A 17,323-nucleotide genomic window follows, 5' to 3' on the forward strand; every position below is an offset into this window, starting at 1 on the left:
AAATAAATATATATTATGCAAACAAAATTTTTATTTTGTATGTAAATTATCGTTTGACAGCACTATAATATCTATTCTTTCTGGTTCATTGTAATGAGAATGAGACTGCACTATGGTAATGAGGTTTAAAATGTGCTTAATGAAACTAATGCCGTAATGGTCTTCATTTTCAGAAAGCAAAATCTAATTTATTATTCTCTTTGTCTTGATTTTGGGCTGAAATATGACCTGCACATGATCTGGACAGGTTTCGTGTGATTCACCATTTAAGTGAAAGGAACGTCATATTCAGAGATTTTTCTCTCTCTATTGCAAATGGATTCCCAGTCCCCAAAGCACTCTAGACATGAACCATCATGTCAGTGTAATTGTAAAATGATAGGCAATAAGTCAGACAGATACAAGTGAATGAATCGTAAGATGAGGGTGCCCGTTTCAATTATGTACATTAGTTATAGATGAGGAACCTTTTGGGAATAACCCATACCGAATACATTTGCAGAATTAATACACTGTGCAAGGCCATTTTCTTGTACGTAATTGCACCCTAATTATCCATTAGTTATTGAATTACCCTTTTATCTGTTTGTCACGGGCAAAGGCTTAATAAATGGAAGAGAAATCATCAACTTGGTTATCAACGCTCCAAATTTGCAACACAGAGAGAGAGAGAGAAAAAATACAGCAAGAGAGACTGCACTACAGTGACAGAGAAAGATGGAGACAGACAGAGAGAGATAAAGAGGCATAGATGGAGAGAAAGATGCATACATATATTCATGAGCATCTTCGGGTTTGTAATTAAGAATCAAATAGCTACAAGGAAGCCATTAGTTTATTAAGTGTAAGAGACCGCGCAAGTAACTCACAAGATTTTTTTGCATTTCTCTCTCTCTTCTGATGTACAGGAATCGGGGAAATTATTTCAACTATGAAGTTTTTTTTTTTTTTATACATAATTTATTACATTTATTAATTTATATAGAGTATATATATAGCATAGTAGTCTCTCTCTCATATATATATATATATATATATATATATATATATATATATATATATATATATATATATATATATATATAATTGTTTTTTTTTTTAAATAACAAATGTATTTATTTACACAAATTTGCATTTTTCCTTTTTAAATATTTTTCAGTAATAATAGATTAATGTTGTATCACATCAAAAGTTGCACACTAATACACATTTAAAAATTAACATTTTTGAAACAGTATTTACTCAGAAATACAGCAGTTTGAGAGATTGCAAATGGTCTCAGTTATGATATTTTGAGGTTATTTATTTAAACTAAATAATATTTATTTATATATAACTCTACTGTATTGTAGACACATATTCCGAGTTTGCTTACCTTAATTCAACAGAATCCAGCCACATTTTTTTACGTAATTGGCATTGGTATTTGGGAACATTTTTCATTGGGAAATGATGTTTTTGATCTCATTAAAATGATTAAAATTACAATTCTTTTTGGTTCCGAATGGTAGAAATTGTAATACCAGTATACATCCCTTAACGAAATAGACGTAGAAATATTCAGAGACATTCTGACTTCAAGTCACGAAGGGTTAAAAATAACAAGGAGACTACAATATCAGTAAGATTCTACCATTTATTACACATAATGACATTCTTAAATAAAAATGCTTCACTTAACAGTTCTTGCATAGATATATTACAATACCAATTTAAAAAAGAATTATGAAACAAACCGGTAACAAAAATAAACTCTTTTCCTTTTTCCTTAATAAAGAACATTGTCATACTAACATCATATAATACAAATAATATATGCAAACACTTTTTACAGCAAATAAAACAAAAATAAAAAACGGCATAAATATAGGAGCAGAGTGGAAAGCATGAAATGCCTGCGAAAAGCAGAGGGATCGGAACAGATTTAATTTACAGCAGGAAGTGTGGAAAAAAGCCTTTAACCAGAAAACTATGCTACGAGTGCAACGAACATTGGAAATCACTCTGTTTATCGGCTTCATACCGTCCATTTGAAAGCTTTTAGCACAGCGTTTTGAGCAATAGAAGGGTACAAAGGAAACAATGCTTCAGATGTCTAGTGAGCGAATGGAGACCAGCTGCTAACGTGAACGTATAGACTAATGCGTCAATCCAAAAACATAACTATAACATGTACAGACCTCTAAAGCGGACTAATCATAACGTCACGAATTATGAAATGCATTCGAACTCCTAATTCAGTGTTCCCTGCATGTTTAGTGGTGTCTCAGCTCATGCCAGATCTTTAAGATGGAACCGTTTCATTGCCGAATGTAAAAAAACGTACCTGCAAGTGTGCATCGGTAATTACAAATCATTGCATTGTCCCACAGCAAAAAGGTCAGTTAGTTGTCTGTGCGATTTAAAAGCCGTTTAAGTGGGTAACATACAAGGTTTATACACACTCGAGAGAAACTAAAGACGGCGCACATAAAACAAGCCCTAAAAAGCAGACAACGAGCTGCTCTGTGGGGTTTCTCAGGACCATTAAGACGAACTCATTAGCTAGTTTTTGCCAAGGTAACATGCCTAATTGGTCCGGCTGGAGGATGTTAAAGAAGGGTTTTAAGAAAAAGGTGCACTTAAAGTGAACAAATGGTCAAATGTCCACTGGGAAAACTACTAGTGAACATCATATATCTTGATTCATAGAATGCAATAACTTGACAAGCTCCGTGAGAATTTCAGCACAAGACTTGTGATGTGAACACTGTCCTCACAAAGCCTGACGAGAAATGCCTACGTCATATTTCACCTAAAACTGCCAATTAACATTATTTTGCATCGTGACAATATTATCATGACAGTATTGTTTATGAACATATACATATATTGTTATACGATTACATATATAGTTACATTACATGTATAGTTGTACAATTTTACATTATTTATTAAATATATTACAGTTAAAGCTGCAGTCCATAAGTTTTGCCTCTTTGTATGTGACTATCAATATACACCGTATGAACCAAATGTTAATTTTCACTGGACATGTCTGCCGCTTTTGTTCTGTTTATTCATATATACTGGTTATTCATATACTTTGTTATCAACATGTTAAATATTTCGCTTGACTATTGTTTATTACCAATAAATCAAGCTAAGTTAAGGAGATCGCTAAGGAAAGTTTTCAACACTGGCTGGTTACTTGCCCAATAACTGATTTAGCATCATTTTGAACCAAAACAAAGTTAAGAACTGCAACTTTAAATGAGAATTGGGTAATAATGTCACACTGCAGAATAAACGCCTCATTTAATCTCAGTATTATCTCTTTCGTTTTTCGAGGTGAAATATGAAACGTGTTTGTGATGTTATTTATCGTATGGAGTTTATCCTTCTCGCCATAGACCCTAAAACAAATACTATTGTGTGCACCAATATCAAATCTAAGTCTTTGTCAAACTGAAATTATTATCTTGCATACATGATCAACAGGATTGATCTACTAATAGTTTTCGAGACTTGACATTGGATTGTTTTGCCCAAAAATGTGGGACAACATGAAGCTTCGCTTCCTAGTCTGCATAGCCCACGATCATGTTTTCTGAACTACAGATAAATTGTAACATTTCAGGTTGCAGTCTTGAATCCTCTATGAAAAGCAGATATCATGCACTAGATTTCAGCTGGAAAAGCGGCCCGTGCGATGGTCTCTTGAGGACATCGGATGCACGCGGCTCTGCTCTGGATTCCGGTGACCTTGTGTCTTTGTTATTTTTCATGGAGCTAATGTGGCTAGGGAAGGAGGTAAGCTGACACCCGGCTACATGGTGAAATTGACTGTGTCGGGCGGTTGCGATAAGATCTCCCGGTCAGCATAAGTGTGGCGTCCGACCCCCAGTGTGGTCCTACTCCGTTCCGCCCCATTGAGAGGGCGACCAGCGCTGGCCGCAGCCGGGAGAGCCCAATTCCTTTCTCATTACCCATACTGCCATTCTGTCAGACGGGCCTCCCGTTGGTCCATGTTAGACAAGTGAGTGAGAAGGGCAAAAAACTGACAGACGGCTTGAGCAAGACATGAATATCCTTGTCCATCACCTATTTTTGGGTGATATGATCCAGATGGTGCTTTTTATGATCTGTAGATATGGTTAATAAAGGTCATGATATGCAATAAAAATGCTAATGTGTATGCTGTCTAAAATTTAATTTTGGTTCCGTTTATGCATTGATCTCAGGGGTTTATAAGTCTTTGAATCGGCATCTTGATGTTTATATACAGTGCGGTGGTTAAAAAATAAAGCAAATCTATGTTGTTTGTGCTCATTTTATACATCTTCAGATCTCGGCCTCTCAGTTTAATCACACAAATGAACACAAAACCGCTTAATCAGGTTGTTGGAAAAGCAATAGTTCACATGAAATTGTTATTTATTGACCTTCATGTTGGTCCAAAGCTGTATGACTTATGACAGGAAAATATTGGGAATCGGGATTGGGAATCAAACTCGAGTCACTGTGAGGCTATTGGTGTTCGACTATCATTTTCATATATAACATAAAAGCAGCTTCAATGAAATCTGAAATCTTACGTATTATAGGTGCGCGAAGATACTTTTGTCCTAAAACCCAAGCTTTTTCCATGTCTTATTTGTCATTTTGAAAATATGGAAGTGAGAATGAGATTCAAGAGCTACCGCAAAAAAGTAAGACTTGAATAACGAGTAAATTTTGGTCCGTTTCGCACAAGTCTTGAATTACAGTCGCACTATAGACTATTTTTATGGTCCTTCAATGTCTTTTTTTTTTGTTTGACAGCCTCCGTTCCTGTTTTCCATTCTTTAGCGTTCCACCAAGGAAAGAAAGTCATACTGGTTTGGAATGACATTAGGTTGAGTAAACGATGACCGATTTCTCATTTGATGTGAATTATTCCTTCATCAACAAGCATTCGTGTAGATCTTCATGCATGAGCCAAAGTGGGATCTATGTTGAGAAGATCAGGCCTTTCAGTGGTCTGAATGATTGCATAAGTGCAGGGCCGTCCACAATCAAACAACCTTACATTCAGGAACACTTTCCATCCCACACTTGATTGTACGTTGTAATTTAAACCTCACTTTTACTATACAATTTACACACTGTACAGCTGTTTTTACCGGGAACACAAGATATGTAATGTGTAAGAAAAAAAAAACAAAGAAAAAAAAACATCACAAAGTCACCTGCAGGACCAGCGAAACACAACACACACCTTTCTTAGGATGCTTCCATCCGTGCAAACTAAAATAACTGATGGGAAATGTCTGTCCGGACAGTTTTTCGGGACATACCGTGATGCATTTACAGAATCTAAACGTTGTGATTGCAAATCTCTGCCTTGAATGATGGAAGTCATTATTCTGTAGTGAAGTCCGCAGATAAACCATGGTGCTTTTCTCATTTCATGCTAGTCCTAGAAATCCCGAAGGAACCCAAGTTTATGGGATAACGTTTCATGGGTCATAAATAATGTTGAGGAATGCTCAAAACGTGTGCAACAACAACATTGCTTTTCTTTTCTTTTCTTTTCTTTTTTTCACCACTAAAAGTTTGCGTTTCTATAGAAATGAAGTCCACCTCTGTCTGTGCCAGTGTAGAATCCACTACTCTTCGCTTGTGCATATGGCAGTTTTTTTTTTTTTTTTTTTTTTTTGGTCCATTTTTATGTAATTTTCTTTTTCTATTTTGTACACATCCACAGGAGAAAAGCAAAAAAGAAGTCTTCTGAATTATATAACACAGTCATCATTCAAAAAGATCTCTTCTTTATTTTTTTTTTTCTTTTATAAAAAGTCTCAAAGTGTCGCTGCGCAGCAGTTGGTTGGCAGGGAGGGACGTGAAAGAGAGATTAATCTGTCTGCGAAGAAGGTAAGAGTGTTTCCTCCACTGCCCCCAATCAGATTCACATTTGAGCGATGGGTGAGTCCACTTCACCTTTGAAGTCTAGATTTCTCTGAATGGACGTTCCACTTTAGATCTTGGCTGTGGATTGGCGGGATCAAAGCGGAAAGATAATCCTTGCTCAAAATGGGAAACAAAAAAAAAAAAAATTCCTTTGAAATAACATCCTATCGCTACGATGTTCTCCGAAGGTTTTTGAGAAGATCATTTTGGGACACATCCTGTCTGTTTGTGACATACTCTATGTAAGACTGATGAAAGCTTTCAATGTTTCTCAGAGAAGTTGGAACGCAATAATAGTATCTTTTTAAGTTTTGAGCATTGGGCAAATACCTACTGAAGCACATTAAGTGACATAAAATGTCGTACCACCTTCTCAGATCTGTAGACCTCTGAATTTCCATCCTCATGATCAGACGTGGCCGACCAATCCTCAAGACCTGGTCTAAGTTCAGCCCGTGCTGATCGGTTCCCCTACGGGAGGCCACTCTTGGTGGGAGGAGCGAACGGCCTGAGTGGTATCCGGCTCCTTCCCATCATCCCTCTCCTTCTCTCCCTCTACCTTCCGTCTCCTCCTCCACCTCGCCATTTTGCCACCTCCTCCTCCTCAGATGTGCCTCTTCATGTGCAGTGCCAAGTGATCGGATCGGGAGAAACACCTGAGGGGTGAAGAAAAAAGACCTTATTAGGAAACCTGTGTGATCTGAAGTCTGGACGGGTTTGATCGTAACCTCATTATTATCTGACGACACATACAATGGATGAGCTGGAACAGTAAGGAGTACTTTTTTAGTTTTAAAGGACTGAGCTTTTTTAACTTTTTAAATGGCATCTCATATATTTTATAACAGTGTGTAAGTATGAATAATGATGTATAAATAAAAACTAATTGTATACATTGTCTAACGGAAATAAAATAATAATAATAATAATAATAATATGCAACAATATGATGATGTTTTATTATATGCAATACTATATTATTATTATTATGATTGTGGAATATTATTGTGTGTATTCTGTCTCCTGATATTGATGTTAATTAGTTTCTATTTCTTAGACTTGACTTGTAAAGTGGCCTTGGGTTTTGAAAAGGCATAAAAAAAAAAAAATATATATATATATATATATATATATATATATATATATATATATATATATATATATATATATATATTACAGCAATATTATTATTATTATTATTATTATTATTATTATTAATAAATTATTCCTATTATATTTTTAACACTCTCCTAAAGCTGAATAAAATGGGAGTCTAGATAAACCTATTGATTGTTGGAGCATCTTGACCCGTCCCTAAGACATATGCTTTCATGCTAAGTCTCACCTGTCCTGGAACGGCGAGGGGAGGAACACGAATTGGGAAATCAAGGGGTGTGTTTTTGGCAGGACCGGACAGATGGCAGATCAAGCCACTGCCAGGAGGCACCAAACCAGCTGGTGTACCTCCACCCTCCTCCACACCCCCACCCCGCTGTCCTGACAGGGGGTCCGGACACGGTCGGGCCGGATTAAGAAGGGGCCTGAGGGCCACAGCTACAGGTCTAGCGTCTCGCTCTACTGTATTTACTGTTCAGACGAGACGGGGAGCCCCTCCGCATGCTGCTCTCCACTGTTCCCGTCAACTCCATCATTGTAATGGTAATCCGGGGCTCCCTCGACAACGGCAGAATGGATTCCCCAAGGTGTACGAGCAGCCAGGATGACAAGAGAGGGCGGAGCTGAGCTCAAAGTGAGATACGCAAGTCTAACAAGCATGAAGGACCTATTTATACATCAAAGCGAAGACGAGTTAAGATTCACTTCAGAGGTGGAAGCTCTTGGTCAATACCAGGAGGCAAGTGTCTCGCAGGCACTGCGCCCAAATTGAAAATGTTCTGAAAGAAAGCACAGATCTGGGTGCTTAGCTTTGTACCCAAATGGAAATGCATACTTTTTTTTATATTTTATGATGTTTATGTTTTATGAAATAAAAGAACTTCCATGTAAAGTATGTTGGAACATTTAGAGCGCAGCAGCATGCATTTGCATTGATTACAGCTTTTGTGCGGAGCGCTCCGAATCCTTCAGTTTAGCGTCTAAGGCGGAACCGTTATTGCTGGAACCAAATGTTCAAAAATGCAACTAGTTTATACGTTTGCCAAAATCTGAGGCAAACTGTTGCTTATTCATGTGACTGTCGATGGATTATCAAAGGCTCGATCTGAGAGAAGTGGCAAATCCTGAAAAGGATTGAGCCGTGAAATGTGTTTTGACTAGGAATGACATCAGTAAAGATCTACAGGTTTAGCCAATGAGAAAGCACGATACAGAGTAAGGGACATTTCAGTGGGAATAATCGTAGAGCTCTCGTGGTATATATATATATATATATATATATATATATATATAAAGCCTATATATTTAACAGTTGTAATAATCTGGTAACGTTTTATTTTTAACTAGCTAGTTGCAATTAGTTAACATTAGTTAATTAACTAACATGAACAAACATTGAACAATACATTACAGTAATTATTTTTGTTAATGTTCATAAAAATACTGTTCATTGTTTGTTAGTTCATGTTAGTTTATAAGCTAATGGTAACAAACTTGTAATTTTAAATAATGCATTAGTAAACGCTGAAATTAATTAATAAATGCTGTTCAAGTATTGTGCATTCTTAGTTCATGTTAATTAGTTTTGTTAACTAATGTTAACCAATTAACCTTACCGTAAAGTGTTACCGTGTTTAGTAGTTAATGTTTTTTTATTATGCATTACATTTTTTATTGTGTTTTATTGCGTTAGCTAGCTAGTTAGTTAGTAAGTTAGTTGTTCTTAGTTACTTTTAACCCAATCAGATCTGACTGCAGGTTATTTTTTATTTTAGTTATCTGCAAAATATAGAAATGACTAGCTTTTTGTTGATCAAGATACCAGTTGGTCTTTTTTGCACAGTTGTGCGGGTATATATAGTACAATGCAATGTTGAAAATCAAAACAAATGCAGCAAATACTTGTCCCTCACCACGCTCTATCTGAAAGCTTATCTACAAGACCTGAATAGAGAGGAACCGTTGTCTGAATTGCAGATGTTTTTAATCATTAAGCTACATCTACTGGCACAGGTGACAGGTGGACCATCTTAGATACAGATTTGAAAATGAAAAGATTTCAGACTATTCATCACATTTTTAGACCCAGGACACCTGTGTTAGGTTTTGCCATTAAAAATAATGTTTAAGATATAAATCAGGTTACACAAATTGCTGACCAAAAATTCCCCAAATCCCTTCAAGGTGCTAGAACTAAACAGGTCTTAGTTAGAACTAAATGATTTGTTTTTATTTATAAAATTACTAAATATTATTACAAATCGGTATTTCTTAAATAACAAACTTTTGTCTTCGCTTAAAGTTACAAAATGGTATTATAATAGTGGTTAATATTTAATTATATTGAGAATTACAAAATATGCAAAGTATTTTTGCATTAATATATACATGAAAAACTATCTATTTTTGGTGCTGCTCATTAATTGCAGTATATGCAATTTAGAAATGTTTAGTGTAGTCAAACGATTAATCACATCCAAAATAAAGGTTTTTGTTTACATGATATATGTGTGCTGTGTATTTTTATTATGTATACATAAAAACAAACACATACTGTAAAGTATTTACATGTATCTATTTATATTGATATATTTTATATTATATATAAATTTTGTTTATATAATAAAAATTATTATATGTTTTCCCAAATAAATAATATATATATATATATATATATATATATATATATATATATACACATATATGTGTATTTATTTATGGGTCAAACATTTAAAAAGGGCTCAAGTACAAAACAATAATACTGCTTTAAAATTGCTTTTTTTTTTTTAATAAATTAAAAGGTTTGTTAATAAGAATATTTTGCTAGTTTAAAACACAATCAAATATAATAGGCTCCCTTATTCTTTTATATATTTTTTAATATGTCAGAATAAGTATGAATTTTTACATAAATATTCTGTTACACTAAATTACAATGTAACATTATTTAAACCAAATTGTGACATTTTATTCTCCAAAATGTATTTAAAATCTTAAAAGCATATATGGACGTTTTTATGGACATAAACCCACTTTTGTAAATGTATTTAATCCATTTACATAATTAATATACACAGTACACACATATTACGTAAACCAAAACCTCTATTTTGGATGCAATTAATCAAGATCTGTTTTATCTTGCATCTGTAATGATTATACGATAATGACAAAGGGTTTAAAATAGAAATATATTAAATAGATGATGAATAAATAATATGAAGTGTAGCATTGTCACTCTATTGTTTGCTACGAAATGAACTATAATATAAAGTCAGCTAGCTCTCGCAGGCATCACACAGACGATGGCCTCATGTTTAGACTCACCTGTCGCAGTGATTGCACTTGAAAGGCTTGGCGCCGGTATGTTTGCGGTAGTGCCTCGTCAACTCGTCGCTTCGCGCGAACCGCCATTCGCAGCCTTCCCATGAGCACTTGTACGGCTTCTCCCCTGATACGACACACAAACAGACGCACACACACACCTGATTAAAAACCCCGCTTTCTTCCTCGTGGGTCCTTGAAATCAGCAACTCGGCCCAACCAGCCGTCTAATTCATTTGTTTTAAGTTGATTAGCCTATCGGAAGAGTGTTGACACAATTGGAGTTTATGAAATACATGATCGTCATTAGAGAGCACAGCTGTCGGACCAAATGAACTCGATGAGCTTTCAATGAGATCTTCACTGCGTTTAACAGATGTGAGAGGCTGCGTTCACATTTTTGATGTTGCGCGTTTCGGTCGTGGATGGGAGCTGCCTCGTAGGAGAGCTGCGGTTCGTACGGGGTCTCGTCGCTCGTTCATTAGCGCTGCTGTGAACGTATCGTATGAAATGGGGGGCAGGCAGAGTTTATTTGGATCTCTGGGAGAGGTGATAATTGGAGTAGTAATGATGGGTAATGGGGAGGAACCTCATATTTACTGTCAACCAGCTGGCCCTGTCTCCACTGTTTGCCACATCTACAAATCTTCCGAAACAAGACTGTGGCTTCATATAAATCGCTTGATGATAAAATAAGTCAGATTTTCGTGCAAACACGGCTCTTAAATTTAACTAGCAGTCATTAAATCAACATTAACTCAAATGCGAAAGCAAAATTGATCCTATTTACTATCTTAATACATATTAGTCTGTAAAAACAAACAGGCAAACATAATATTTTTTACAGTTTTACTGACATGTGATATAACATTAACAAAGTAATAACCAAGTAGTTTCATTAAGTACTAGCATTTACGACACATTTGTTTTATCCACGTGATTGACTGAATAATATTTATTTGATTTTAAATATAATATTATTTATTTTTAAATCTTATTTAGTTGTTTGTTTTAAATGTTGTTTAATTTATTTATTTACTTATTTATTTTGACAGCTTATTTAGTTATTTGTTTATTTTAAATATTTCATTATTATTTGCTTTTTATTTATTCATTTATTTTAAAGTTTCATTTATAATTTCTTTAACTGTATTTATTCGGCTATTTTTAAAGCTTATTTATTTCAATTATCAATTTTTAAAAAAACTAAATTTAAACATCCGTTTCACTTTTGTACAGGTACCACTAGGCAAGTAAAATGGACTGAATTCATTTCATGGCGACTTGTTGTTCAGCACGAAGAACCTTCCATGACAGCCACACTTTCATTCTGAGCCGTAAAAACAACAACAAGTTATATTTAGATCAGAATTTTGAGCGCTAAATTGCGTTCCATTTCACACACATTCACAAGCTAGCCACATTAAGCAGGACAGGTTTAGACCTGCGCTCCCTACGACCACAGCACCAGCCAATTATAAGTCAGGGAGGCACGGATGCTGGAGTTTGTCGCCTAGCAACCGGGCAGGAGCGTAACGTAGGAGGCAGCAGTGGAGCCGGCTCGATCTGGCATCGTCTGTCCCTCTGTGCCACCAGCCAATTACGGCTCATACTGGCAGGGGAGGATGCAGTTGCCTGGCAACCGGGATGTTACATGATACACGTATGTACAAGTGGATATATGCGTGTATGCGCGGTGGGAATGAAAGTGCACGGACGAGGCTAGCGGTGTAAGCTGAAACCAGCGCAGAGACCCGAGAATCGTTCCCAATTATAGAGTCCCGTTCAGAGACACACTAGTTGCCTGGCAACTCCCCACCCCCATCACACAACCTTTCGTCTCTCACACACACTTTTTCTCTCTCTCTGCACCCTTACAGGTGCCGGAGTCTCGCTTAATTACATTTTCTCAGTTAAACTGCAGACAGAAAGACTCATTATGATCTGGGCGGCACACGGCGGCACCAAGCAGAAAGCCATTTTCTGCCCTTCACCGCTCTTCCAAGTTTCAGACTTCGTTATAATGGAACGCAGGGCAACAGACAAAGTGGAAACGACTGCCGCCGCGTTCCTCTCCGCACCCCTCTGCGTCTCGCCCGAAAACCCGCTCTTATCTCGTTCCCGAAACGCCATTCATAAAACGCTCCAGAGGGCAATGTCATTTCCATTCACGCCGCCTTCGTTTCTGCGCAAATCTCAATCACAGAATTTGTCCAAGTAATAACGCCTCCGAAATAGGATTTCGCTAATTGCAAACGAGTTGACGAATCGCTTTGGCATCAGATTTGAACGCAGCTCATTGCTGCTTTGTTTTTTTGTTTTTTTGGACAAATGCAGTACGGAAATACAGAAACTGCTCAAAGACTACAGCTAATGAATTATGCAGTTTTACTTCGCAAAAAGAAATTACAGTTTGCATTATTGTTTCAGGCAAGCACAATTTTTTTCGGAAAAAGGTTTAATGATATAATATACGTTTTTTTTAAAGTCATCTAAACATTCTTTAATATATTGTTTGGTGTAAGAGTTTAATGCAATTCAAAGACATTGCAATTGATCAAAAACTAGGCCTAAAGAATAATGCAGTTTTATATTATATTATATTATATTATATTATATTATATTATATTATATTATATTATTATGTGATGTTATGTCATATCGTTTTATTTAATTTTTTAGCACATTTAAAATGTAAAAAAAAGTTCCCAGATATGTAAATATTTCTTGTAACACAAATATTATTTGTTTGGCTTTTGGTTTTTGAGTCTTCAAACTTGGTGTGAAATGTCAAGGTTTAAAAACTATGGTATACAGTAAGATTTTCAGAGAATTGTTACTTAAAGCTGTGACTTGAGAAAGCTAAGAAAGAGCATCAAACACTTTTTATGGTGCTTTCTTGTCCTTTTTGGACCTTGACAAGGCGTCCTGTGTTCTTGTGCATTCTGGACCGTCAATCCTCCTGTCATAATATACATGTCCTAAATACTGTCTAATACATCAGAAGGGAGCCATTACCATGTGGCATGTTCGGGTTTAAAGAAATGGGGATCTGCTCTGGTGTGTTAACAGGCGTGCGGCAGACATAGGGAAATATACAGGCGAGTACGTCTCATTCCAGCCGGTCCATCCATCATGAGGCAGTTATTCACTCCGTGGACAGCTTTGGGACAGCAGTCTGAGTGCTTTTGGATTGAGATCGAAGAGACAGAGAATTATGGCCGTTTCCTGCACCATTCGAATCTGCTGAGGAAGTACTGTCGCAACCTTGAGAAAATGTTTGCCACGAGGGGCTGGACAGGCACGCTGCCATGGCGACGACGAAGCACCATTAATTACATCAGCTTGTCGCTTATTGTGTAAAATAAGATCGATTGCTCAAAATAAGAAAATTAATGATAAATGTGGTAAAACCGAGTATTTCTAAATGTATAACGTTATTACTGGAGGAGGTTAAGTGTTTATAGCCACAACTAATCTAAACTTATGTGTGTGTGTGTGTGTAAATCTATATATGTGTATATGTTTGTATGCATGTGTAATATTTAGTTTTTCAGAATAATGATTTAATGACTCACTCAGAAATTCACTTTTTTCATTCCTCAGCAAATCAGTGTTTCTGAACAAATCAATTCAATAAATGACTTACTCATACAGTTAATCATTTAAATCGATTTTTCAGAACAAATCAGTTGAAGGAATGATTCAATAATTCACTCAACTGCAGTTATTTGTATTGTTCCGGAATAAATCTGCGTTTTTTGAACAAATCAGTTCCACAAATGATTCAATGACTCACTTACTACAGTTAAGTGCGTCATTCTTCAACAAATCAATGTTTCTGAACGAGTCAGTTAAGTGAATAATTAAATAATTTCCGTAAATGACTTAATCATAAGTACAGTTAATTGTTTCAATCAGTTTTCCGAACAAATTGGTTAAATGAATGATTCAACGACACATTCAAATGTAGGAAATTTGTATAGTTCCTAATTAAATCAGTGTTTTAGAACAAATCAGTTTGACTCAATGACTAAATATAGTTAAATATAGTTAATTGTTTCTTTCTTCAACAAATCAGTGTTTTTGAATGAGTCAGTTAACTGAACGATTCACTTATTTATTAATTCCATATCCGTCTACTTGCCACCTACTGGGGAACTGTGCAACATGCAGGACACTAAAGTCACAAAAAAAAAATGGGAAACCATCAGCACAATAATTACAATATGGAATTTCAAAAATATACTGGCTTACCTGTATGTGTCCTCTGATGCGCCTTCAGATGTGAGCTCTTGGTGTAGACCTTCCGACACCCGTTGAACTGGCAGCGATGGACTCTCTTCTTGTTCTCTGCCATCTCGCCAGCTCCCACGGTGCAGGGGCCGCCCTGTTCTCCGTCGCTCTGTGCGCCGCTGCTGCCATGCTGCGGAGAAAGCGGCACAGGGTGGGCCGCCACAAGTTTGGCAGAACTTAAGCCCACCTTTCGGGCCACAAGCTTGAGCGTGAGGGTCCCGTCGGGCGAGGCACTGAGTGTGTGGGTGGGTTTGACTAAGTGACGGCCCAGTTCCGGGGACGAGGGAGGTGTTAGTGAGGTGACGGCATTCAGCTGGGCTGCGTTGACCCCTAAGGTGATGTCTGGAGAGGTCACGGTAGAGGAAGTGGAGGACAGGGTTTCTTTGCGTGGGGTGAGCTGAGGAGGAGGAGGGCTGGGGGGGTTGTTGAGGCTGGGAAGGAGCGGGTCTAACAGGTCTTCATCCACATCTTCCTTCATGAAGGAGGGGGTAAGTAGGCCGTCTAGTTCCTCGTCAAAAAGATCGGAGAGCCGTTTGGGTTCCGTCTGTAGATAGCGTTCCAACTCCAAACATGTCTGTGGAAAAAAGATTTCAATGTTTTTATTGACCTGAACAATGCAAGTGATTTGATTATATATATATATATATATATATATATATATATATATATATATATATATATATATATATATATATATATATATATATATATATATATATATATATATATATATATATATATATATAGATATAGATATAGGTATAGATCAGAATAGTACAGTTTTATTGTAAAACCTTCATAAAAACATGACTAAACATAGTTTAAGACTAAATTATTAAATTTCACATTATGTTAAGCTTACTTTGCTTACTAGTTATTTTTAAATTGCTGCCAAGAACGCAATACATTTTTCATAAAGCATTCTTACATTGTCATAAAACAAAGGGATTTTTAAAGAAATCATTCATAAATCATTTGCATAAAATAATTTGTTAGAATTACATCTTTATTAGCAAACATGTATTGCAATGGTTTCATGAATCAGTAATCATAATCATAAAGCTTACTTTACATACTTTAGGTCTCAGTCTTTCACTGAGATGCATCTAAAATGCAGTTGTTACTTGACACCAGATCCATTTCTTCTTTTAATATCACTTTAAATATAACATTTACACTTTGTTTGTACCTATTAAACAACTCAAGCAATTAAATGCAAGATAAAATCATCCAGGCTAATCTACCTCATTAGCGCTGCGTGTAAAGTAATGCATTTTTTTTCCTTTTTCTTCAGACTAACCCCTTTCTGGACTGTTAACTAGGTACTGAGACTGCTACTGCATATCATTTGCTTCAGCAGGTCTTCAGGAATAGATGGTTACACTGTGATTGATTACACAGGCTAGACTGGAGCTCTCTGGAGCTGAAGAAACAGACCTGGCCTGAATTGCTTGTTAGAGCGCTTTATGTGGAGCAAAACTGGCTCTTCAAACAGAAGGGGGAGAGAGAAAGAGAGCGAGTGTGAAAGAGAAAGAGCCATCAGACTTGTATTCTTCCATTTTGGATGGGTTTTTATATTTCACTATAAAGAATTGTGCTCAGAACAGCAGCGTCAACATAATACGATGTAATGGCAACTTACGAGCCGCTACCGCTCCTTTAAGATACTTCAAGGGGCCATATAAAGGATCATTTAAAAATTTCTTTGTTTTGAAATTAAACAACACAAAACCTCTTTCAGTGTACACTTTTTAAACTGTAAAAAAAAAACCCTGTAAACGCTCCTTTGCGACTGCTATGTCATATATGACCCTATTAACAGTCTTTTATTACTGTATGAGATTATACACACACACACACACACACACATTATATATACATATATATATATATATATATATATATATATATATATATATATATATATATATACATAGTATATATATATATATATATATATATATATATATATATATATATATATATATTTTTTCTTTAAAGCATAGGTGCGTAAATGTAATGACATGTAAATCTAAAATAAATAAAAAAAAAACATTGGAAGCAAAAACAGTTGGAAGATCTATCAATTTATTTACTTTTTAAATAAATAATTGCACAGTTGTCTAAGAAGGAGCAGTAATGTCAAGCTTTCATTTTCTGAAACGTTTCTCATAACATGACCCAAACCTTTTACAAAATGATAAAGAACAGTAACCTATCATCTCAGACAAACTGGCCTCTAGCTATAAATGTCTCGCTTGAATCTCTGGCTCCAAACACAGAGCAGCTTCTGTTGCTAGGCGATGTTGTTTGCTTGTCATTTTATGAAAGGAGCGTCTGCCGTTTTTTCTCAGCGTTAAAAGCATTTTAATGTCTGCGCTGAACTGAAGGTTTCAGAAGTCAGGTAAACAGAGCATAGCTGAACTGACATTACCTGAGACGTCACCCGGAATATCTAAACACGACAGGAGACGTTATAGTTAGAAGACACAGATCTTCGCATAACCGTCTCAGAGCGTTCTCGACTCGTTCAAAATAAATATTTGCGCTTCTAAAAATCTGTTGTTTTCCCTTTTACAAAAACACACACGGTTTCTCGCTGCGCCCTGAACTGATGGGTAATTAGTCACTTAAATGAAGCAGTAAAGAGATGCTC

At 36.0% G+C, this 17,323-nt stretch overlaps 1 protein-coding gene across 1 annotated transcript in view; it reads right to left on the minus strand.

The window, feature by feature from the left end:
• Positions 1 to 1,622: 1,622 nt before the first annotated feature.
• The window catches only part of klf7a (Kruppel-like factor 7a), a 36,888-nt gene continuing 21,187 nt past the window's right edge, over positions 1,623 to 17,323 (minus strand). Inside the window, exons 2-4 of the mRNA XM_043240720.1 lie at positions 14,629 to 15,241; positions 10,375 to 10,498; positions 1,623 to 6,587 (exon numbers count right to left, since the gene is read on the minus strand). Of these exons, the coding sequence (XP_043096655.1) occupies positions 6,536 to 6,587; positions 10,375 to 10,498; positions 14,629 to 15,241 (789 nt within the window). The 3' untranslated portion in view covers positions 1,623 to 6,535. The remainder of the gene's footprint in view (positions 6,588 to 10,374; positions 10,499 to 14,628; positions 15,242 to 17,323) is intronic.

Source organism: Puntigrus tetrazona, chromosome 1, assembly GCF_018831695.1.
Source record: "Puntigrus tetrazona isolate hp1 chromosome 1, ASM1883169v1, whole genome shotgun sequence".
NCBI lineage: Eukaryota > Metazoa > Chordata > Actinopteri > Cypriniformes > Cyprinidae > Puntigrus > Puntigrus tetrazona.